Source organism: Hypomesus nipponensis, chromosome 13, assembly GCF_054491055.1.
Source record: "Hypomesus nipponensis isolate SF chromosome 13, ASM5449105v1, whole genome shotgun sequence".
NCBI classification, from domain to species: Eukaryota; Metazoa; Chordata; class Actinopteri; order Osmeriformes; family Osmeridae; genus Hypomesus; species Hypomesus nipponensis.
Window position 1 is genome coordinate 1016156 of NC_140373.1, and position 24380 is coordinate 1040535.

The 24380-nt window shown below is 49.8% G+C and overlaps 2 protein-coding genes across 3 annotated transcripts; both read right to left on the reverse strand.

Annotated features, from left to right (window-relative positions):
- Window positions 1-657: 657 nt before the first annotated feature.
- Window positions 658-18973, reverse strand: LOC146259351 (transient receptor potential cation channel subfamily M member 4-like). The gene is made up of 28 exons (XM_084670626.1): window positions 18825-18973; window positions 18031-18092; window positions 17556-17733; window positions 15629-15809; window positions 13920-14089; window positions 13550-13727; window positions 12212-12276; window positions 11344-11577; window positions 10070-10172; window positions 9820-9938; window positions 9199-9498; window positions 8561-8659; window positions 7805-7933; window positions 7239-7368; window positions 6860-7005; window positions 6321-6433; window positions 5792-5896; window positions 5469-5512; window positions 5031-5269; window positions 4653-4768; window positions 4209-4341; window positions 3730-3904; window positions 3397-3562; window positions 2839-3020; window positions 2530-2662; window positions 2106-2178; window positions 1860-1953; window positions 658-1310 (listed from the first exon to the last, which is right to left on the reverse strand). Exons 1-28 carry the CDS (start codon window positions 18888-18890, stop codon window positions 1279-1281), a joined length of 3765 nt encoding a protein of 1254 aa, XP_084526752.1. The 5' UTR covers window positions 18891-18973; the 3' UTR covers window positions 658-1278.
- Window positions 18974-19247: 274 nt separating this feature from the next.
- Window positions 19248-21223, reverse strand: LOC146259352 (uncharacterized). Of its 2 annotated transcripts, none has more exons than XM_084670664.1 (4): window positions 20947-21223; window positions 20527-20598; window positions 19858-19974; window positions 19248-19622 (listed from the first exon to the last, which is right to left on the reverse strand). In XM_084670664.1, the coding sequence occupies exons 2-4, from the start codon at window positions 20592-20594 to the stop codon at window positions 19463-19465; spliced, it is 345 nt and encodes a 114-aa protein (XP_084526790.1). In that variant the 5' UTR covers window positions 20595-20598; window positions 20947-21223; the 3' UTR covers window positions 19248-19462. The 2 variants fall into 2 exon arrangements, with proteins under 2 accessions (XP_084526790.1, XP_084526789.1); XM_084670663.1 differs by having other exon boundaries at window positions 20527-20608; window positions 20947-21222.
- Between the last annotated feature and the right edge of the window lie 3157 nt (window positions 21224-24380).

A 24380-nucleotide genomic window follows, 5' to 3' on the forward strand; every position in this document is an offset into this window, starting at 1 on the left:
TCTATTAAAAGTGTGTAAGGGTTGCCCTGGTACACTGTGACCTTCTGCAGGGCTGTTCCTGAAACCCTGTTCCCAGTGCTTCCTGGTTCTCCTTCGGACTTTCTCTTTAGCTCTCCCTCTCTGCAGGACTCCTTCTCTGCTCCCTCCTCAGCCATGTTCTACCCAGTTGCTCGATCACTCTACCCATGCCACACCCCCCTCCCACCTCCACAGAGACCCCTCCCACCTCCACACAGACCCCTCCCACCTCCACACAGACCCCTCCCACTTCCACACAGACCCCTCCCACCTCCACAGAGACCCCTCCCACCTCCACACAGACCCCTCCCACCTCCACACAGACCCCTCCCACCTCCACACAGACCCCTTCCACCTCCACAGAGACCCCTCCCACCTCCACACAGACCCCTCCCACTTCCACACAGACCCCTCCCACCTCCATACACCCCTCCCTCATGCTACAGTATCTCACCATTCTTATCCTCTCCACCCTTCCTCCACACGTCTCTCTTTAGCTTCTCTCTCCCTCCCTTGTCCTCCCTCTCTCTTTTTCCAGTCCTCTCATTACCTAAAGGTCATCCGTCACAGCGTGACTTTTACCCTTCTGTGCTTGTGAGTTGCACTTTCTACTTGTATAATAGGTTATACAAGTATATATATATTATATAATAATCACGTTTATTCATCATGGACGTGCATCAACGAGGTACACAGACATTAAGACACACAGTAACCCCCCCACCTCACACATCCGTGTATAAAAACAAATACAGATTTGAAAAGCAATTTAGACTCTATTTAAATAAGCAGGCACCGATTACCAAGATTAATGACACAAACAGCAAAAAAGTTTCAAATAGTGCAAGTAACAATTCAGTTGAAGTGTTATTGTTTTTAAATATATATATTTACTTATTAAAACAACCTATTAAAACCCCAGCAACATACAATTGTATAAAATTATTCCATAAAATAATAAACAAACAAAAAACATAACATAAACAAGTGATTCTTCACTGTCAGTACAAAGATATACAGATAAGCTTCTTCCTTTGGACTAGACTAGGAATTCAGAACTGGGGTAGACAGGCGCTTAATGGAAAGAATGGCAGCTGGTAAAGGCTACACCAACTCAACACAAGAGAGACACAGACACAAAGAGAGAGATAAAGAGAGAGATAAAGACAGAGATAAAGAGAGAGATAAAGAGAGATAAAGATACTGTAGCATTGCTGTGCTCTTCCTATTCAACCCTGACTGCTGTAAACAATCAAAGGATCAGGTGGAGGTGGAGGAGGAAGGGAATGCCTCTGGTGGGGGCGAGAGAGAGAGAGAGAGAGAGAGAGAGAGAGAGAGAGAGAGAGAGAGAGAGAGAGAGAGAGAGAGAGAGAGAGAGAGAGAGAGAGAGAGAGAGAGAGAGAGAGAGAGAGAGAGAGAGAGAGAGAGAGAGAGAGAGAGAGAGAGAGAGAGAGAGAGAGAGAGAGAGAGAGAGAGAGAGAGAGAGAGAGAGAGAGAGAGCGAGAGCGAGAGAGAGAGAACACGAGTTCATTGACCTGTGTTATGAGCAGGCTAACTGGCCACACACACACACACACACACACACACACACACACACAACAGCACCTCAGGATGCAGTACTTGGGTGCAACAGTTGTACTTTCACAATTGAAAGAGGAAATTGCACACCAACTATGTAAACTACTCTGCATCCAAAATTACTATATACAGACTGTAAACGACTGTGCACAGAATACAAATGTAAACTACAAAGTACAGTACATACTAATAAGCACATTATACAGTACTATATATATATAAATAATGAGTAGATTACAGCATGTACTATGTAAAGGAGTTACCTCGCGGCGCCGGGGCTGGCTGGGTGGTTTTGATGGAACTGCTTTGCGAGAGAGCCTCCACAATCCAACGGAGCGCACTGGAGCAGTACTCCATCTGGCCACAAGGGAGCGACACAGTTTGTGAGGACATCACACGCAGGAACAGTGCTGCCTATTAAAGCGAATTGATCAAGCCACTTTTCACCCTCCCTAGGTTCAATGCTCTCTCGAAAGCTCCATGAAGAGAATGTGGTATGTAAGTCTTACATCGCCCTCCAGAGATCTCAGTCTGCGGTCGTAACCTCTGCTCTCCGCCATCTGCTTCATGATCCCATCCACCCTGCCACAGAGAAACAAACACAGGCACCTTCACCATCCACCCTGCCACAGAGAAACAAACACAGGCACCTTCACCATCCACCCTGCCACAGAGAAACAAACACAGGCACCTTCACCATCCACCCTGCCACAGAGAAACAAACATAGGCACCTTCACCATCCACCCTGCCACAGAGAATCACCATCTCAGGCCTGTCGCTGCTGTGCGATTCCAACACTAGATTCAACATCGGATCGAGAGAGAGAGAGGGGGGCGGAGAGAGAGAGAGAGAGAGAGAGAGGGGGCAGAGAGAGAGAGAGAGAGAGAGGGGGGCGGAGAGAGAGAGAGAGAGAGGGAGAGAGCTCTACTGACTTGGCTGACATCCGTTTGAGTCTCTCAGAGTCCGTCCCTCGCTGAAGCTTGCTCTGGGCGGTCAGGAACGTCTCCTTCTGGATCGCCTCCCACGTCATTAGCCTGTTAGCCGCTTTGCCTTTCAGCTCCAGTACTGGAGGGCCAAAAAAAACGTTGGCATGCTGGCTACGTTACTCTTCATTAACTTGTAGCTAACATCCCCAGGCACCAGTTAGCATGCTAGCTACACAATCAAGCACCAGAACGACACACTGAAGTATAAATGAATGAGCCGTCCACTTCCCCTCAGTGAAGGCTTCCAGCTCTCACCAAAGTGGCGAGCCTTGGCGGAGGGGATCTTGCGGATGTATCTCTTGATGAACAGGTGCAGGTGGGACAGCAGGATGAAGGGCGGGGCCAGGGAGGGCCGCGAGTGGTACTCCACGATCAGGTTGTAGCGCTGGAACTTCCAGTAGGTGTCACTGTGTTCCTGAACTTTGGAGAAGGTGAAGCTGCGTAGACGGAGGGGGGAGATGGAGGAGGAGAGGATGGAGGAAGGGGTGGAGGAGAGGATGGTGTTTAGGAGAGGTTTCAGATATACTGGATCCTGTGGAGTGTCTGTAGCGTACATGGTGAGGGTGAAAACCCAGGACAAACAAACATAGGGAGACAGAGAGACACAGAGAGAGAGAGAGAGAGAGAGAGAGAGAGAGAGAGAGACACAGAGAGACAGAGAGAGAGAGACACAGAGAGAGAGACACAGAGAGAGAGACACAGAGAGAGAGACACAGAGAGAGAGAGAGAGAGAGAGAGAGAGAGAGAGAGAGAGAGAGAGAGAGAGAGACAAAGACACAGAGAGACACAGACAGAGACAGTAGGGCCCTCTACCTGAACATGGCGATGAGCAGGTTGATGAGCAGGATGTTGGTGACCAGCAGGAAGACCACCAGCAGGATGACCACCAGCCAGTTTGCGTACATGTTCCTGCAGGGCTCCATGCCCGCGTCGATCAGCGTCACGTTGTCAGTGCACTCCATTTCCCAGTTGTACCCCACTGCAGCGAGAGGCCAGAGTTTGGTCACCCAGCACACACACACACAGCACATACACCTACACACTTATGCAAACACTTACAAACATATGCAAACACACACCCACATAAACCTTTATAAACACTCACACCCACATTTGCAAACACACACACACGCACAAAGACATTACCATCTACTTCCTCCACAGGGATCTGTCCAAATATGTGCAGGTATGGTCTGTAGAAGATGCGTCTGAAGATCCAGGCAGGACGAGGGTCGTAGGTGTAGAGCAGTGCCTGGTGGGCCACGCCGTACGCCATCAGCCACACCGCCAGGAAGAACAAGAAGAAGAACACGTCCTTTATCTGTGGGGAGACCAGACAGAAGAAGAAGATATCCAGTCAAAACCAGAGAGGAAGAACATGATGATATCCTTTATCTGAGTGAAGATAAAAACAAAGACAGCCTGAATTAGTGACTGTACTGTACGGACGTTTAAATTAGTTTGAGAATAAACACATTTTGTTAACCTGTATTTCCATTTGAAAATGTACAAGCCTACTTTGCATCTATCAAGAAACGGTTTCAGATGTTATGCTAGTCCTGTTTCAGTGTAAAGGTAATGGGGCCAGATGGCAGAGTAAAGTATATGTCATGGAAAGGTCCCACCATCTTGCCCACGATGACGATCTTGGGTCCGAGCTGCTTGTGAACGGCGAAGATGTGGATGAGGCGCAGCGTGAAGACCATGTAGTCTACACTGAGGAACGCCCGGCCACACATGAAGGACCACTCAAACATCCTGACACACACACACACGCACACACACAATTTAATTAGTGCTCCTTTCAAGGGAACACAGAAAGTGCAGTTCAGTTCACCACAAAACCCTCTCCTGTGGCAACATCTCCCCCTGGTGGCTGAAAACAACGCTGTGGCTTTTTGCATGACGTTAACATGGATAAGAAACTTTGACACTTCCTCCTATTTCCAAGTCAGATAGCCAACCACGCGGTTAAGACAGCTAGGTAAGGAGGAGATATATTACCATGTAACAGGTAGGCCATATCTGCGGGAGCTGTTAGGACAGGTAAGAGTTATCCATTGGCCCACCTGAGGATCATTCCGATGGTGAAGAGAGAGATGGCGACCAGGTCACACTTGTTCCACATGTCGTCGATGTACTGCCTCATCCTCTGCCTCCACATCTTGTTCCCCACAAACAGAGTCTGGCGGAAGGGAGACACCAGGTCAAGCCAGCGCTCCCCCCAGCGCTCCCCTGCTTCTAGGGTACCTCACAGGGGGACATCAGGATACAGAATCAGGGCTGGGGGTGACCCCTGAACCCTAACTCTGAACCCTGACCCCTAACCTTAACCGCCTTCTTGGGGTCAGGGTTAGGAGTCTGGGCCAGGCTCTAGGCTCGGGGAAAACCCCTGACTTTAAACCCTGACCCTAACTCTGACCCCGCCCCCTGAAGACTTTTCTCACCTCTCGTATCTCCTCACACACCAAGCTGAACACCCAGAAGTACAACACGTACTCTAGCAGGGAGGGGCCCTGGGGGGGCGGGGGCTGAAAGTCCACCAATAGGACGTAGGCGAACAGGAAGAGGAAGAGGAAGTACATGATCACGTTGCCCAGGAAGCAAGTGACAGGCGCGGTCCAGAACTGGCGCCACCTAGAGATCACAAAGGGGTACTGCGGCCTTTGAGGAGGGCTGGATTTGCCTGAGAAACAAACAAAGAAACACAATCGCACACTGTTTATCTCTGGTAAACCTGTAAGGAGGAAACGGTGTGAAGAGAGGACAAACATTTCATTTCAAAGTGTACATGTGTAACACCAGGAGTGTTAATGAAGATAAGAGTGGACATATTTAAACACTTCATTAGTAAAATGATCACTCGTGTGAGGAGAGGAACTCACCTTTAATCATGGGTGGAGGGCTGCTGGACCCAGGTTCAACATCGCTGCATGGAGACAGAGAGGAGAGGGCTGGTCAGGGGCCTTCACCAGACATGCCAAGACATGTTCTGTTACTGTAACACTGAAGAGAGAGGGAGAGGCTAGGAGGGAGAGAGCGAGAGAGCAGGCGAGAGAGAGAGAGCAACAGAGAGAGAGGGATGGGGGGCAGAGAGAGAGAGAGAGAGAGAGAGAGAGAGAGAGAGAGAGAGAGAGAGAGAGAGAGAGAGAGAGAGAGAGAGAGAGAGAGAGAGAGAGAGAGGAGCAAGATAGTTTAAGGACTGTACTGTTTTTTGATGTCAGAGAAGGAGAAGATGGTCTCTCCGTAGAGGCTGTTGGTGTCTCCAGTAGGAGCCACGCTGGAGCTCTCCTGCTCCTCCTCTTCCACCTTCCTGGGAAGAAACGAGGAATTAACTCTTGATGGAGGACTACCTGCAGGGCAGGAAGTGTGTGTAGATGACTACCTGCAGGGCAGGAAGTGTGTGTAGATGACTACCTGCAGGGCAGGAAGTGTGTGTAGATGACTACCTGCAGGGTAGGAAGTGTGTGTAGATGACTACCTGCAGGGCAGGAAGTGTGTGTAGATGACTACCTGCAGGGCAGGAAGTGTGTGTAGATGACTACCTGCAGGGCAGGAAGTGTGTGTAGATGACTACCTGCAGGGCAGGAAGTGTGTGTAGATGACTACCTGCAGGGCAGGAAGTGTGTGTAGATGACTACCTGCAGGGCAGGAAGTGTGTGTAGATGACTACCTGCAGGGCAGGAAGTGTGTGTAGATGACTACCTGCAGGGCAGGAAGTGTGTGTAGATGACTACCTGAAGGGCAGGAAGTTTGTGTACATGAGGGGGGGGCAGAAGAGGGTGAGGAGGAGCTTCCACACCTCTGTGCTCCTCTTCATGTCTCCCCACCAGATCTGAGACAGCAGAGCCTGGGGAGGTTAACGCATTATCAACACACTATCAACGCTCTCAACGCACTCTCAACGCACTCTCAACGCACTCTCAACGCACTCTCAACGCACTCTCAACGCACTCTCAACGCACTCTCAACGCACTCTCAACACACTATCAACGCACTCTCAACGCACTCTCAACGCACTCTCAACGCACTATCAACACAACCGATAGCACAAATGTATCCATTCAGCAGACACTTCATCCAAAGCACACTGGAGCGGGTGAGGAGCTGCAGTTTCAAATCAGTCGCTTGGTTAAAAGGGTTTGATCTGCTAAAGGACAAATGCTGTGTATCTTATTACTATACTGCTCCTCGTATTATATATACTTATTACACGGCTCAGATTCTGATAGGTCTTTACGGCGTCCTGCAGTCTGCTGTCTGAGTCTAGACTCACCTGGACTCCTCCGTGGCTGAAGAAGTAGCGGGCGTCGGCCACCACACCCATCTGCAGACAGGTGGTCTGGCCCCACACCGGGGACTGCCTGATCAGCAGCGTGAAGGACCGACTCTCATTGCTCTGGTAGCACTTACTGAACACGTCTACACACACACACACACACACACACAGGCGCACATTATACACTTAATGGAGATGAATGGTGTGTCAGTTATTTGACAGAAAGATAGTCAACTATTATCAGGAGGAAACTTCTACAGTCTCCTAAAGAGTCCGACGTTTCCAGTGAGAGGAAGAGGAAACCCCACAACAACACGTATCATGTGACCAGGTCTGTGTCATGTGACCATGTCTGAGTCCTGTGATCAGGTCTCACCATAAGCCAGGTTTTCAAATCTCTGGGCCAGGTCCTTCATGGCCTGCTTGGACTCAGCCTCCGTCTCCAGTTTGGACATCTCCCTCAGCACCTTACAGCCACTTAGAGCACACAGGACCGACTCCCCAGCCTCACAGGGCCAGAGAGAGAGGGAGGCAGAGAGGGAGGGAGGCAGAGAGAGAGGGGGAGGGAGAGAGAGAGAGAGAGAGAGAGAGAGAGAGAGAGAGAGAGAGAGAGAGAGAGAGAGAGAGAGAGAGAGAGAGAGAGAGAGAGAGAGGGAGAGGGAGAGAGAGAGGGAGGGAGAGGCAGAGAGAGAGAGAGGGAGGGAGGCAGAGAGGGAGGGAGAGAGAGAAAGAGAAAGAGAGGGAGGGAGGCGGAGAGAGAGAGATAAAGAGGATGAGAGGAGAGAAAGAGGAAGATGAAGAGAAGGTTATAGTTATGGTCAGTCAAAAGACAAATAAGATCGGTCAAAAAGGTTATTCAGATGAAAACTATGCATCATATAAAGCCTATGCTCAGAACTCATTCACTTCCTGTGACCCCTAAGTAACCCAGGATGTATTCACCATCTCCCAGAAGTAGACAGCCATGTCGCTGCGGTTCTGCAGGACAGCCCAGAGGAAGAGAGAGGCCCAGGGGAAGACACAGCGCTCGGCCTTGTAGAGGCAGTCCCCACGCAACAACCTGCTCATTCTCTGGAGGAGGAGAGGTAGGGGAGGAGAAGAGGCAGGGAGAGAGAGGTAGGGGAGAAGAGGAGGCAGGGAGAGATAGGGTTGGAGAGGAGGCAGGGAGAGAGAGGTAGGGGAGGAGAGGAGGCAGGGAGAGAGAGGGGTTGAGAGGAGGCAGGGAGAGAGAGGGGTGGAGAGGAGGCAGGGAGAGAGAGAGAGGTAGGGGAGGAGAGGAGGCAGGGAGAGAGAGAGGGGTAGGGAAGGAGAGGAGGCAGGGAGAGAGAGAGAGAGGGGAGGAGAGGAGGCAGGGAGAGAGAGGTAGGGGAGGAGAGGAGGCAGGGAGAGAGAGGTAGGGGAGGAGAGGAGACAGGGAGAGAGAGGTAGGGGAGGAGAGGAGGCAGGGAGAGAGAGAGGGAGGTAGGGGAGGAGAGGAGGCAGGGAGAGAGAGGTAGGGGAGGAGAGGAGGCAGGGAGAGAGAGAGAGGTAGGGGAGGAGAGGAGGCAGGGAGAGAGAGAGAGGTAGGGGAGGAGAGGAGGCAGGGAGAGAGAGAGAGGGGTGGAGAGGAGTAGAGGCGGGGAGAGAGGGGCATCAGGGTTAGTGTGTCAGAGGGTATTAAACCTCCACCCTCCTTGGCCCAGGAGGGAGGCTCAGTACCTTGGAGGCCCTTCGCTGAGCCACGCCCTCCAGCCCCAGAGGAGCCAGGTAGAACGGACGACACACGCTCCCCAAAAGGTCCTCCAAAACCCTGGACACCTGGAGGAGAGGGACATGGAGAGGAGAGAGTTCATGCACTGATGCAGCAATTAACCGACTTTACAATTAACCGTGATTTTTAAATGTCTTGGTTTTGTAACCATAAAGGTTAAGCTACACCAAGTGTTTCTGCTCTCACTCTGAGTTAATGTACCTACTGTCCATCAGAACAACATTCATTTTTTGTTAGTTAATTAGGCTACAGGTTTAAAGTATAAAATATATTGTTTAAGAGGTTTTATTGCTTGATCGTTAGTCCGATGTACATACTAATTATAGCTTTAGCCCTGTTTTCAGAGTCTCTGTGTAACGTATGTTACGTAATGTGTCTAGTAGCCTGATTTACATGACAGTGATACGTAATTCTGGGGAAAAATAGACCATGTTTAGAACTTTCAAGTTAGAAACATTTTAATAACTAGAATACGTTATGCTAACCCTTGGCTGTCAGATGACTGAGTACATTATAATGTAGCTAAAGTAGCTACTAGCCAGCCTAGCTAACGTTACTGCTCAGGGCCTAACCCCTGACCCCTCACCTCTAAGAGGCAGAAGCGCTCCTCAAGTGCCACCCCGCCTCCCTGGGACTCCGCCCCCGCCGGGCCGTCCAGCAGGTTGGCCACGGACGGCACGGAGCCTGCACTTCCCCTCCGATCCTCCAGGTGCTGCTGCAGCAGCGAGCAGCCGAGCGTGCTGTCGGCCATGGACGAGTACAGCTTCTCCAGCCGGCCGTACGTCAGGTAGTCCAGGATGTTCAGGCCATTCTCCGTGAAGAGGCGCACAAACTGGGGCTTGTCGTTGACCAGAGCGTCCGTCATGGAGTCTTCTAGGTCCTCGTACTAGGAGGGGGGGGAGGTTAGGCATTGTCAATCAGACACTGATGTCAGACAGGCAGGAAAAAGGGGGGAGAGAGAGACAGAAGCGAGAGAGAGAGAGAGAGAGAGAGAGAGACAGAAGCGAGAGAGAGAGAGAGAGAGAGAGAGAGAGAGAGAGAGAGAGAGAGAGAGAGAGAGAGAGAGAGAGAGAGAGAGAGAGAGAGAGAGAGAGAGAGAGAGAGAGAACAGAACTGCTAACTCAGAGACACAGAAAAAGAGAGAGCTCTTCTCCTTTTCTCGGTGACTGCTGGGTTACTTGTGGTGGCCCAGCTACCTAACACTCACCCTCCACTGGATGTCCCCATTGAAGAGCTCGCTCTTGGCGATGTCCACCCGGTTCCAGGTCACGGCTAGCTTCAGCTCCTCCGTATTGGAGGCGGAGTCAGGGGAGGCACGCTTACTGGCTGGCTCGGAGGAAGGACACACACACACACACACACATCACTTAGAATGATGACACATGTAACATGACATAAGTATCCTCATCCCCAGCTTGCTGTTAGCGCCCCCTGGTGGAGACCTCAGACTCGCTCACCTCCGACCAGCGCTTTCAGCAGGACCGTGTCAAAGTCATCTGCCCCCTCCTGCTCCCCGTGGTGGACGGTGATCAGGTCCCTGTTCTGGTGCACGCTCAGAGCCTGGGGGGGGGGGGGGGGGGGTGACACAATACCAGTCGCGAATTCTATAATAATTGATAATATCTCGTTCATGATTGGTATTTGGTCATTCAATACATAGTTTTTCATAGAGTGAGCGGGAGGATATATACTGCAGTGTTTCCCGCACAGACTAATTCGTGGCGGTGCACCACAGAATCAACACCGGCCACCACAAATTGCGTTTGGTTATTGGTTTTTGAAATTAGTTTACGCTATTTAGAACACGCAGCGTATCCGTTCAGCTGCATTTCCATTCCCTGCTCTCCTTCCGTCTCTCGGTCACTCACGCGTCTCTCTGACATGCAGTCTGTCAGCACACTTTAGCAACGACGCATAGATACGCCGTTCTACAGACAGCGATATGAGCGAACCCTCAGCTTTAGTACCATAGCTAAAAGTCTAGGAGAGTTGAGGTTAGCCTACTTTTCGATAGGTACCTACGAACATGTCTTAATTTGCTAGACATGTTCGTTCTTCTTGGTTCTTTAGGTGAACAATCTCACGTGCCCTGCTTACTGGCGTCATGGAGCCGACCAGCTAAATAGTCATTTAGCACCAGCGTTGCTACCTGCATATAGCTACTGGCAGCTCCGTTTTTCTCCTAAACCTAGCCCCTGTAAATTGTAGAGCTAGCTAACTACTACACTTCTGCACTACTGTAGTAGTGCAGTAACTACTACACCCCACAATTTCCCCCAAAATATTTTCAGGCTTCAACCAACTAGTGCTGCTCAAGCAGAAAGAGGTGGACTAGTATGTAGAAACAGGCAGGTTACAGGCAGGTTACAGGCAGGTCGCAGGTCAGACAGCAGGTCTCAGGACAAGTGAACTCATTTCTATTCTTCTGTTTCTGGCAGATGGGACTTGAACGGGGTGTGAATTCTGTATAGGGGGTTAAATGTGTGTATTTTGGGGTTGGACGTTTGATTCATTTTTGTTTATTATTATTTAATATAAAATAATACTGCCCCCCTCCCCCCCCCCACGGGCAGACACGGGGCGACCCCCACCACCACCACCACCACCACCACAAATTGCTTTCTAATCTGTGGGAAACACTGTACTGTATATAGTAATCAGGTCAAAGTTCAATTCAAACTTTGTGATTTGCCTTTGTATTATTCGAGCTTGAGTGCAGGTCTTGACTAACCTGTTCCACCAGCTTGTCCATGTCAACTTCCCCTGGGAAGTGTTTCTTCACCAGCTCTGACATCCGTTCTCTCAGGTCGTCACTCGGGCCCTCCTCCGCCTCCGCCTCATTGGACGACATGACAGAAGGCCCGGTTGATAGGTTCTCCAGGATGTCACTCACCAGGTCGGACACACCACCTGACCCAGCCAGAACCAACCAGGGCATGCAGTTGTTGAGAGAGAGGTCTAACCGCTATGGAGGAGTTGGAGAAGAATGAGAGAGAGAGAGACAGTAAGAGATAACAGCAGACTATATTTATGACCTAGTTGTAATCAATACAGTAGGTGTTGCATTATAAACAGTGGGGGCATGTTTAGTTGCTAGCCAGTGCAGGTGTTTGGTCAGTGTTAGGGTTAGCTGTGGTGAAGGTTAGCTGTGGTGAGGGTTAGCTGTGGTGAGGGTTAGCTGTGGTGAGGGTTAGCTGTGGTGAGGGTTAGCTGTGTTGAGGGTTAGCTGTGGTGAGGGTTAGCTGTGGTGAGGGTTAGCTGTGGTGAAGGTTAGCTGTGGTGAGGGTTAGCTGTGGTGAAGGTTAGCTGTGGTGAAGGTTAGCTGTGGTGAAGGTTAGCTGTGGTGAAGGTTAGCTGTGGTGAGTTAGCTGTGGTGAGGGTTAGCTGTGGTGAAGGTTAACTGTGGTGAAGGTTAGCTGTGGTGAGTTAGCTGTGGTGAAGGTTAGCTGTGGTGAAGGTTAGCTGTGGTGAAGGTTAGCTGTGGTGAAGGTTAGCTGTGGTGAGTTAGCTGTGGTGAAGGTTAGCTGTGGTGAGTTAGCTGTGGTGAAGGTTAGCTGTGGTGAGTTAGCTGTGGTGAAGGTTAGCTGTGGTGAGGGAACCTTCAACATGGCTGCCTCCCCTGAGATCAGCATACACAGCACAGGGATGTTGATGCTTCCACTGCCTGCGGAGAGAGAGACATGTTAACTCACAGAGAGAGAGGGAGAGAGAGAGACACAGAGAGACATGTTAACTCACAGAGAGAGAGGGAGAGAGAGACACACAGAGAGAGACATGTTAACTCACAGAGAGAGAGGGAGAGAGACACAGAGAGAGAGAGACATGTTAACTCACAGAGAGAGAGAGAGAGACATGTTAACTCACAGAGAGAGAGAGAGACATGTTAACTCACAGAGAGAGAGAGAGACATGTCAACTCACAGAGAGAGAGGGAGAGAAAGAGAGACATGTTAACTCACAGAGAGAGAGAGACGTTAACTCACAGAGAGAGAGAGAGAGAGAGAGAAACATGTTAACTCACAGAGAGAGACATGTTAACTCGCAGAGAGAGAGACGTTAACTCACAGACAGAGAGACATGTTAACTCACAGAGAGAGAGAGAGAGAGAGACAGAAAGAGGGGGGTAGAGAGAAAGTCAGAGACAGAGAAAGGGGGGGTAGAGATAAAGAGAGAGAGAGAGACAGAGGGGGGGTAGAAAGAGAGAGAGAGAGACAGAGAGGGGGGGTAGAGAGAGAGAGAGAGAGAGACAGAGAGGGGGGGTAGAAAGAGAGAGAGAGAGAGAGACAGAGAGGGGGGGTAGAGAGAGAGAGAGAGAGAGAGAGACAGAGAGGGGGGGTAAAAAGAGAGAGAGAGAGAGAGACAGAGAGGGGGGGTAGAGAGAGAGAGAAATCAAGATCTAGGGAGAGACAGACAGAGCTCCACTACTCCTTTTGGTGATTACTGTTTTTTTTTTAGGCCGACAATTATTTTAGATGTCTGTAATGAATCAAACAGCCTTTCATCATGGTCACACAACAGCAAACAGTACTGCAGCATCTAAAATACAGACGACTCCCACTGTCATCTTATGTTGTGTCATGACAGGACCGCTTGTGTTCACAGAAGCATTATCAAATACAAAAGAGAAGGGTGTGTTTGTAATAGCTTACAACACAATGGCCTTGGGATGTGATAGTGACAGATCCAGTTTGACCACAGACACTAGCCTACGTCAACACAGGCAGCCAGGACATCATGCTGCTCAGAGCTACCAGAGCTAGTGGGACATCCTGGAGTTGATGACATACTGTTTTAGGCATACTACATATTGGGACATACTAAATCTTGTCAGGCCTACTAAATAGCGAGGTAGTATAGGTATTGGGTTACATACTAAGTAGTATGGGGCCATACTTCATAGTAAATAGTATGGTAGTATTGGGAGGTAGGCTGACTCACCACAGATGCCTGTACGCTGATGGGATATGTAGTCCTCCAGGCGGGCCCTGAAGGCCGTCTCTACTCCTCTGCGCCTCACACTCCCATCATCCACCAGCAGGAAGGCCTGGTAGTTGTTGTCCAGACAACAGGAGTCCCTCGACGTGTTGTGGATATAGTACTTAGCAGGGAAGCTACCCTGAGAGGGGAGAGAGGTGGGGAGAGAAAGAGGTAAAGAGAGAGGAGGAGAGAAAGACTATTTACATTTTTGCTGAAGATTTGAAAATTCACTTGCCTTCTTGTTGTACAAAGTTTGTGCTTGCGTGTGTGCGTATGTATGTATGTATGTATGTATGTATGTGTATTTATACGTGTGTGTGTGTGTGTGCACCTCAGGGTTGACCAGCTGCTGGCGGTCGTGCACCATGCCCCAGGGGGCGATGCCCAGAGCCACCACCTTGTTGATGGACATGGAGGAAGCAGCCGTGGCATGGTCCCTCACTGCCTCCCCCACGCACCGACCCACCCCCTCCCTCAGGCCTCCTGTCAGGATCCACGCTCCTGGTGGAGGGGGGGGGAAGCAGAGAGAAAGAGGGAGAGTGAAAGGGGGAGAGAGATGGAGACAGAGACAAAGAGAGAGAGAGATGAAATGGGGAAGTCAGAGGAGATATTTAGTCAAGTTTTCCATGTTCTCCAGAAGAATGATTATCCAACATCAAAGGAAAGAAAAAAAGTGGGAGGGAGAGAGAGAGAGAGAGAGAGAGAGAGAGAGAGAGAGAGAGAAGAAGGGGGGAAAGAGAGAGGAGGGAGGGAGGGCAGAACAATCAACCCACACCAAAGAAGCACCAGAAAATATTGACCATGACATCATCCTTCCCTGTAAATAACACATCTAACAGCCACCAATGTTTAAAAATATATAACAAACGCTGGAGCGCCTATGCGTGTGCAGTGCCCCTTACGACAGGGGACTGAGTTAGCAGACGGTCTTGTTACTGGTAGCTGGTTTCCAGACAAAGTTGACTCATGAGCTAAGCCTGTAGACTGCTCTTCATTATTTCCCTGGCCAAAGGCGATGTTTACCTACAGGCTGAAGGACTGTCTGTCACATGACCGACTTCACACCCAGTTTTGTTTACTTGCAGAATTTCAACTGTACAAGCAAATTTCCTATGAAAAAATGTTAATTTGATAGTAGAGATAGATAGTAATAGTGTTTTGTGTGTGCCTTCACACACACACGCTCACGCTCATACACGCTCACGCTCACACGCAGTAAACAGAGGAAAAGCAGAGAGACTGTTTCTCACACTACTGTACATCCTTTGCCAGTCAAAACAGTCATGAATCCCTCTCACTTCATCTCACCCCCTGACTCCCTCCCTCCCTCCCTCCGTGGGGCAGCAGGTAGTTGGCATGGCTCCAGGCCAGGCCACAGGAAGAGGCTCCAGGCCAGGCCGCAGGAAGAGGCTCCAGGCCAGGCCGCAGGAAGAGGCTCCAGGCCACTGTGGTCGTACATTAGACGGTTCTCACAGAACACACAGCAGCTACTGTGTGTCTCTGTCTGTCTCTCCCTCTGTTTCTGTGTCTGTTTCTCTCTCTCTCTCTCTCTGCCCCTCCCTCTCTGTGTGTTTCTATATCTAGTACTCATATTGTTGTTGTGTCTCAAGACACACCAGGGGATGTGAGTTCCAGCAGTATTTACAGCTGTGCTGACACTCAGTCACTTTGGGTCCTATGGGGACCCTACAGTACTTGAGTGTGTATAACAATGCTTATATAAGCCTGAGTGTCCTGCCTACTGAGTGTTCCCTCTGTGGGTGGGGGGGCAGGCAGGGGGCCAGGCAGGGGGCCAGGCAGGGGGCCAGGCAGGGGGCCAGGCAGGGGGCAGCAGGACAGGTTGACAGTCTCACAACGTTCAGGGACATACTGTTCCCAGGAAGAGGACCCTTGTGACTGGTCCTGATCCTGACCTCATGGAGATAAGTAAGACGAGATAACGAGAGGTGATTAAACCTTGACTGTTCCCGGTGTGGTACCTGTGTTCTAGTGTGTGTGTGTGTGCAGGTACCTGTGTTCTAGTGTGTGTGGTGCAGGTACCTGTGCTCTGAGAAGCCTTTACCAGTCCCTGCCGCAGAACCTCTCGAACCCAGGTCTTGACCTTCGACCTGCCCTCCCCGCCCACCACCGACACCACCAGGTTGGGGGGGGGCAGGCGCCAGTGGGATGTCATCATGTGGTACACAGAAGCAGGGGGGGTGTCGTAGGACAGACGCAGGAACTATGGAGAGAGAGGGAGAGAGGGGAGGAGAGAGGGAGGAGAGAGGGAGGAGAGAGGGAGGAGAGAGGGGAGGAGAGAGGGAGAGAGGGGAGGAGAGAGGGGAGGAGAGAGGGGAGGAGAGAGGGAGGAGAGAGGGAGGAGAGAGGGAGGAGAGAGGGAGGAGAGAGGGAGGAGAGAGGGAGAGAGGGGAGGAGAGAGGGGAGGAGAGAGGGGAGGAGAGAGGGAGAGAGGGGAGGAGAGAGGGAGAGAGGGGAGGAGAGAGGGAGAGAGGGGAGGAGAGAGGGGAGGAGAGAGGGGAGGAGAGAGAGGGAGAGAGGGGAGGAGAGAGGGGAGGAGAGAGGAGAGAGGGGAGGAGAGAGGGAGGAGAGGGGAGGAGAGAGGGAGAGAGGGGAGGAGAGAGGGAGGAGAGAGGAGAGAGGGGAGGAGAGAGGGAGGAGAGAGGGAGGAGAGAGGGAGGAGAGAGGGAGGAGAGAGGGAGGAGAGAGGGAGGAGAGAGGGAGGAGAGAGGGGAGGAGAGAGGGAGAGAGGGGAGGAGAGAGGGAGAGAGGGGAGGAGAGAGGGAGAGAGGGGAGGAGAGAGGGGAGGAGAGAGGGGAGGAGAGAGAGGGAGAGAGGGGAGGAGAGAGGGGAGGAGAGAGGAGAGAGGGGAGGAGAGAGGGAGGAGAGGGGAGGAGAGAGGGAGAGAGGGGAGGAGAGAGGGAGGAGAGAGAGGGAGAGAGGGGAGGAGAGAGGGAGAGAGGGGAGGAGAGAGGGGAGGAGAGAGGGAGAGAGGGGAGGAGAGAGGGAGGAGAGAGGGGAGGAGAGAGAGGGAGAGAGGGGAGGAGAGAGGGGAGGAGAGAGGAGAGAGGGGAGGAGAGAGGGAGGAGAGGGGAGGAGAGAGGGAGAGAGGGGAGGAGAGAGGGAGGAGAGAGGAGAGAGGGAGGAGAGAGGAGAGAGGGGAGGAGAGAGGGAGGAGAGAGGGAGGAGAGAGGGAGGAGAGAGGGAGGAGAGAGGGAGGAGAGAGGGGAGGAGAGAGGGAGGAGAGAGGGAGGAGAGAGGGAGGAGAGAGGGAGGAGAGAGGGAGAGAGGGGAGGAGAGAGGGAGGAGAGAGGGAGAGAGGGGAGGAGAGAGGGAGGAGAGAGGAGGAGAGAGGGAGGAGAGAGGGAGGAGAGAGGGAGGAGAGAGGGAGGAGAGAGGGAGGAGAGAGGGAGGAGAGAGGGAGGAGAGGGGGAGGAGAGAGGGAGGAGAGAGGGAGGAGAGAGGGAGGAGAGAGGGAGGCGTGAGAAAGGGAGGTCATATGCCAGTCATGGTCCTGAGATTTCTGCAGTTGCAGAGACGTTCTTAGCTGTGGAAAGTTTAAACATGGTGGGCTGTTTGGCTTACTGCAACACAATGTTGTTGCTTAGTGAGACACTACAGCTCCTTGTGCCTTTCATTCAGAGGCTTAGAAGAGTCTGTACTACAAACAGACCAAATGGTGAAGAAATTACAGCTAACAAAACTATCAATCTATACTGAATTATAGGATACAGACAGCCAGCCAGACAGTCAATCAGACAGTAAGACAGACACAGACAGCCAGCCAGACAGTCAATCAGACAGTCAATCAGACAGCCAGACAGCCAGCCAGACAGTCAATCAGACAGTCAATCAGACAGTAAGACAGACACAGACAGTCAGACAGACACAAACAGACAGACAGTCAGACAGACACAGACAGACAGACACAGACAGACAGACACAAACAGACAGTCAGACAGACACCCACATAGCTGTGTCTCTTGCTGGCTCCTGCAAACTCCACCTCCCCAAAGGCGTCTGTGGGCTGTTCAGAGGAGTGCTGCGCGCTGTCCCAGCGGCTGACAATGGCGGTGCTGAAGTAGTCCCCCAGCGCGGCCGACGCATGGGAGTCCCTGGACCCCCCGCACTGGCACCCCCTGGCATCACTGGGGGGGACACAGACACCATCAGTACCAGGGTCCTGTTGCCGATGTGAACTGGTTAATGTCACTCCTCAAGTAGAACTACAGTCCACCTGTGCCTGTAGCTGGTCAGTAGTCATGCTTGTGAGTCAATTCCAGCATATTTTACTTCAGTTTATCTCTCTTCCTTTAAAAAAAATAAAATAAAAACTTCCCCAGCTGCAACAGAGGCAAGCACACCTCAATCTCCCCAGATAGTGTACCCTCTATAGTTGAAGGTGAGGTTACATTATAACATGACTGGCTCTTCAGCAACATTACCTATCAGTGTCTTCTACAAAAGTGGTGCACACTCTTTTCTTTATTATTTTGGGAATCCAGTTCTGAAATGAATAAATGATTGAATGGTCATGTGGCATACATGTTGAAAATGTTCAAGACATTCAGAATAGAATGCAATAATATAATACATTCAAGAACATGGCCTACGACTTTACAGGGTCTTCATAGGTCTGTATCGTTTAGGCTACAACAAAAGTGCAAAAACTAGTCTTTACAACCGAGAACGCCCAACCTTGTTCCTTGAAATCGAGACCGCTTTGTTTTCTCATCAAACAAGTTCCTAGAAAACCACAGTCTTGTGGAATCCAAAACTATGTAGTAATTCAACACCCACAGTGTCGAATATATTTTGATTATACCAAACGTTACCCTTTGACCACGTATTAACTGAGGCTAAGGTCAACATGAGTCAAAATCCTAACCTAAATTACCTATTTTTCAAATGTTTACGTCAAATGTTTAAAAACTGCCATCTTAATCGGTTCTGCAACGCGAACAATGCGTGGGTAGTCTGACGGTTAATCAGATCTTAACGATACGCACATTTCAAAATGTGAACTTGCTATGAATAACTTGCTACGGCGGCCACTGATTTATTTTTGTGTGTAAATTAGACAATACTTTTTTAATAGGCTACATGTGGGCATAAATTGCAGCGCAGCTCAGGCACGCAGCGACGCCAGTAAGAAGTGGTTTCGTATTGCCTGAACTTTGACTTGCCCAAGACCAGATCTGTTTAAATGTGACTCCCAGAAATGATTTCACGTCCTCACCTGATCTTTCTCCGAGGCTGACATTCCCACGATATCGCCTCCTCCGCCCGCGTCGTTGATGTTCATATTTAAAATCTTCGGATTTGGGAAAGGTCAAATAAAGACAAACATGTGTTGTTGCAGGTTAGCCTACCATGTCACTTCATGCTCGAAGCGGTGCGTTCTGGTAAAGGTAGGCTACGCAACAGGTAACACAGTTGGGTGTGGTTAGCTACAGCTGAGTGTGGATTTGCTCGTCAGGCAAAAGTGGGAGAGTGGTGAAATAAATGGGACAGTCGCCAGAATGCCGGTAGAAAGAGGAAATCGGTGGAGATGATTGCCATTCCATAGGCCTTAGACCTACACGGACAATAAACATTGAACAGCAACACAAGACGACAAATAACTGAATTTATATTATAGATATATTTATTTGGAAACACATTTAAATATAAGCATCTCTCTTTTATACAGAACGGTATAAAACGTCATGGATCATAAAATATGCATTCACTACCCGCGCTCTGCACTGTTGCGGAATGAGTACCAGTCCCGTGAATACAACAAACGGTGAGCGGTAAAGGGAACGTAACATCATATATTCTAACCCCCCCATTCCCATCTCATCAGTCCTGAATTGTTGTCTGTCAGTCTTGCCACTATCTTCCGTAACCCTGCGGGTCGTGGGCTCTCTGAGACTGGTCTTTCCCGTTCGTTTTGCCCATCTGGTACAAGGTGTCCGCCAGGTTGTGCAGTTGACACGTGCCGAGCTGGCAGCCTCGCTGCGGCGCGCGCTTAGCTCGAGTCTTGAGTCCCATGCTGTGAGCGACGAGAAGTTTGAAAAAGTAAACACAGAAAGTTGTTTATCCTACGCTTTTTTTTGTGTAGGATGACACTTTAAAGTAGTAAAACACACATAGCGTACACTTACAGTATATGCTACTACAGTCCAGAACTCTCGTGTTCTTAGATCTCAGCTATCATCTCCATAAAAACACAGCACCCTCACCCAGATCATCAGCTCTCCTGTCACCAGACCTACAACCCTCCTTACCGTTCAGGAGCAGCCTCCGTGTTTATGAAGGGCACCACGTCCGGGCCGGGCCGGCTCAGGGCTGGTTCTCCTGCCCTGGTCAGCGTCTGGTCAGCGGTCCCGACGTCTGCATGCGTCCTGGAGGGCAACAGAAGAGTGCATAGACTACTGTTATCTGTGTATAGATTACTGTGTGTCTAGACTACTGTTATCTGTGTATAGACTACTGTGTGTCTAGACTACTGTTATCTGTGTGTAGACTACTGTGTGTCTAGACTACTGTTAAGTGTTTCTGTGTACGCTTGTGGATTTTGGTGTCAGGGTTAGGGCCTGGGTCAGGGGTCATTGTTAAGAGTCAGGGTTAGTGCCTGGGTCAGGGGTCATGAGAGTTAGGGGTCAGAGTTGAGGGTTAGGGTGAGAGGTTTTTGTTAAAGGTCAAGGGTAGAGTTAGTGTCGTGGGTCATTAGGGCCAAGGTCATTAGGGCCAGGGTCAGGGGTCATTAGGGCCAAGGTCATTAGGGCCAGGGTCAGGGGTCGGTACCTGTGTGCTGTCTGGAGGGGGGAGGACAGGGTCAGGGGTCGGTACCTGTGTGCTGTCTGGAGGGGGGAGGACAGGGTCAGGGGTCAGGGGTCGGTACCTGTTTGCTGTCTGGAGGGGGGAGGACAGGGTCAGGGGTCAGGGGTCGGTACCTGTGTGCTGTCTGGAGGGGGGAGGACAGGGTCAGGTGTAGGCTGAGGAGCAGAAGGAGAGTCCTCATCACGCTGAGGTGTCCTGGGAGACAGACTGGATCATTCATCTGAAACACCACTGACCACACCAACAGTACTACACACTAACACTACTTCTAACAATACTTATTACAACTGAAATCCACTAACAATACTATACTAATACTACGATTATATTAAATACCAAAATCAATAAAAATTTTTACTAAAATCAATTTACAATAGTAAATACTACTAACAATAGTAACTGAACTAATGCACTGCAGTGTCATGCCTGATTTTGTCTCATGTTTGCGATTAATGTTAGAATTAAACAATAACTCTGAAATATTCATTTTGAAAAAATAAAAACAATCAAACAAGCACAAAGTCACGACTCACCAAAGACGACATGGAACGCCGTACGCTGTTGTGTAAAACGGCACATCAATCCTCAGATTCAGGCAGTAGTTTGATTTCTGTGTTGGTTCCTGTGTTGGTGCTAGAGTTCTCGATTGTCAGTCTCGCTGTCCTTTTATAAACTGATAGGCTGGGGCAGGTGGGCGTGGCCCTAGCCAGGCTCCTCCCCTTCAGTCTGCTCTCCCACCATCAGTTTCTCTCTTTGACAGATGATCTGAACATTCACATTCACAGTGGATAAACATAAAACATTGTCGCTTTCCACAATGTAAATATTAGCAGTCATCTTGGAGATGACCTTGTGCTCTGAAGATGATTTGTGTTGTTGACGTACTGTATTCCTGTAATCTTTCCTACCCTCTCACTTCCTCTCCCCTCGGCCCCCTCCATCTCTTTCTGCACCCCTCACCTCCTCTCCTCCCTCACCTCTTCTACTCACCTCTCCTCCTCCACTCCTATATCACCCTCTCTTCTCCTCTTCACCTCCTCTCCTCTTTCACCCTCTCCTCCCTCGCTCCACCATTTGCCTTTGAGCAATTGTTCCAAAGATGCTTTCATTTCCACCTGCAGGAAACCCCCCCAACCACCATCCCAAAATAACCCCTCTCTCTCCCAGACTTTTCTCTATACTATCATGTTTAATTCTTTCCTGCTCTCTTTCCCTTTGAGTCAAGTTTGCTGTCATTGTGTTTATTTTGGAATTGTCCTTCACCCCGCCCCCTAGACAGGAGAAAATGCAGTTGTGTCCCCTGAACATTATTCCTCAAGGAGGTATAGTGATAACAAGTTCCAGTTACTATCTGGATCTGGATCAGGGAGATGATGTCAGGTGTTTCTGTACCTGTTGATTCATATCCTCTGGTGTCTGATGAAAGAGAGACATCAGTTTGTTTCCCAGAAGACCTACTTCTCTCTCTCTCTCTCTCTCTCTCTCTCTCTCTCTCTCTCTCTCTCTCTCTCTCTCTCTCTCTCTCTCTCTCTCTCTCTCTCTCTCTCTCTCTCTCTCTCTCTCTCTCTCTCTCTCTCTCTCTCTCTCTCTCTCTCTCTCTCTCTCTCTCTCTCTCTCTCTCTCTCTCTCTCTCTCTCTCCTCCCCCTCTCTCTCTCTCTCTCTCTCCCCCTCTCTCTCCCTCTGTCTCTCTCTGCTCCTCCTCCTCCCCCTCTCTCTCCCTCTCTCTTTTCCCTCTTCTTCTCCCCCCTCCTCCCTCTGTTCCCACATCTATTCCTCTCTCCCTCAATCTCGTTATTTTTCTCCCTCCCCCCCCCCTCTCTCTCTGCTTTTCTATTGTATAGTTTTCCTGTGAAAACATCTGCTTTTGTTTTGCCAAAATAGCTTTTTTAGTCATCAGCAACATACATGTGTTTCCACACCAGTTTCCTCACTAACTAGGGCGGCTGCTTTCTTAACCTCACTTCCTGTCTGTCTGGGAGGACAGGTGTGTCACTACCTGTGTGGAGGTGTCCTGGAGACGAGGGGGAACGAGCTGCAGACTTCAACGATCTGTCCTCTGCCCGTCACCCCGGTGACGCAGGGTGCTTCCTGTTTACCCCGGGTCGCCGCGGCCACCAGCCTGCGTTTCCTGTGCCCACTGGGCCTTAGAGGAAGCATCCTGACAGGAAGTGCTGTCATTCCTGTGCGCCTCACTTCCTCTGGAGCTCTGTCCTCCGCCACGCCGACCTGTGGACCAGTGGGAACCAGGGTCACACTCAAGGCTGCTCTGAGGGGGACTCACACACACACACTGAAGGCTGCTCTGAAGGGGACTCACACACACACACACTCTCACACACACATTACATATACACACACACATTACATATACACATGCTACACACACACTCACACACAATCGCATACTCACACTCACATACGTTACATATACACATCCTACACTCACACACACATGTTACATGCACACATACAGTTACATGTTACATACACACATACAGTTACAGGCTAAGTACACACATACAGTTACATGCTACATACACAGACATATAAACACTAAGTAGTTCAGACACGAACATGCATGCTCCAAACGCTTCTCAGCCCTCGCCTTACACCACTTAGCTTCTCTTAGAAAGTAGGCTAAGTAGGGTTGATGATGGATTTATTGGGGAAACTGTTGTTTATTGAAGGAACCTTGACTAGAAATAAACGTTTCATTTTTCCTGTTGACGTTGTCAACTGTTATTTCCAGGTAGAGACTGGTTTCATAAGTATTCTTTTAAACTGACCGTTGAACATACCCAATGTCCTACATCTGACAGAGGTGCATCATGGGTAATAGCTCTCTCTGGTGGACAACTTCAGAACAGCAGGTACAAACTCGTCCATTTAATGCTTTCAAGATAGGTTCATTCTGTCTGTGTCCATTGGAGGGATTTGGTTTGGGGAAAACTCACACAATAGATTAGTTCATAGATGTTTTTAAAGCCTCTAAAAGGAAATGTAGAAAAAGTTTGTCATTCATTATCATATGATCTGTGAAGAACAGATCATGAAGTGACAGATGTGTAAATGAAGACAGGGGGGAGATGAGAAAGACATGAAGGGAGAGGAGAGGTAGAGGAGAGGAGAGGAGAGGAGAGGAGAAGAGAGGAGAGGAGAGAGACCTGCTCAGATCTGTAAATCTGTATAAGGTTATAGGGGTCAGTACTGAGAGACACTGAAAGTCCATTAGTGGATTATAACAATAAATGCTCCATGGCTGCATCTCTCCAGGATTAGAGAGATAGAGAGAGAGAGATAGAGAGAGATAGAGAGAGAGACAGAGAGAGAGAGAGAGAGAGAGGGGGGGGGGGGGAGAGAGAGAGAGAGAAAGTGAGGGAGGGAGAGAGGGAGAGAGAGAAAGTGAGGGAGGGAGAGAGAGAGAGAGCGATGATAGACAGAGGTCGAGAGAGATAGAGGGAGGATTGGGAGAACGAAAAGGGAAAAAATAATATTTGGTGGATGTGATCTGAAGGGAGCGTGGTGGAACAGGGTGACCAAGCTGAACCACGACGTGCACGCTCAAGACTCCTTGGTTGACAGCAGTTACTGTCTGGACTCTTAACTTACGATAAAGAAGGTAAGAATCAATCCATGTGGATTAGTTATGACATTCTGTACATAATACTAGGCCAAATGGCTGTGTTACGTGTTATTTGTAATTAGATTTATTGGAATGTGACAGAAAATCCATATTTGCTTACAATTTACAATCATATTCCGTGTTCTACATTCTGAGTTCTACTCGCCGTGTTCCATTTTCAAAGTTGTCACGGTGGCGGCTGATACACCTGTGTGTAGATGTTGTTATACTAATGGTGTAGCTCAATCCTACCATAGTTTTGTACCCTTGTGTAACTGTAATTTGTTTATGGTGTGTGTGTGTACGTGTGTGTTTGTGTACGTGTGTGTGTGTGTGTGTGCAGC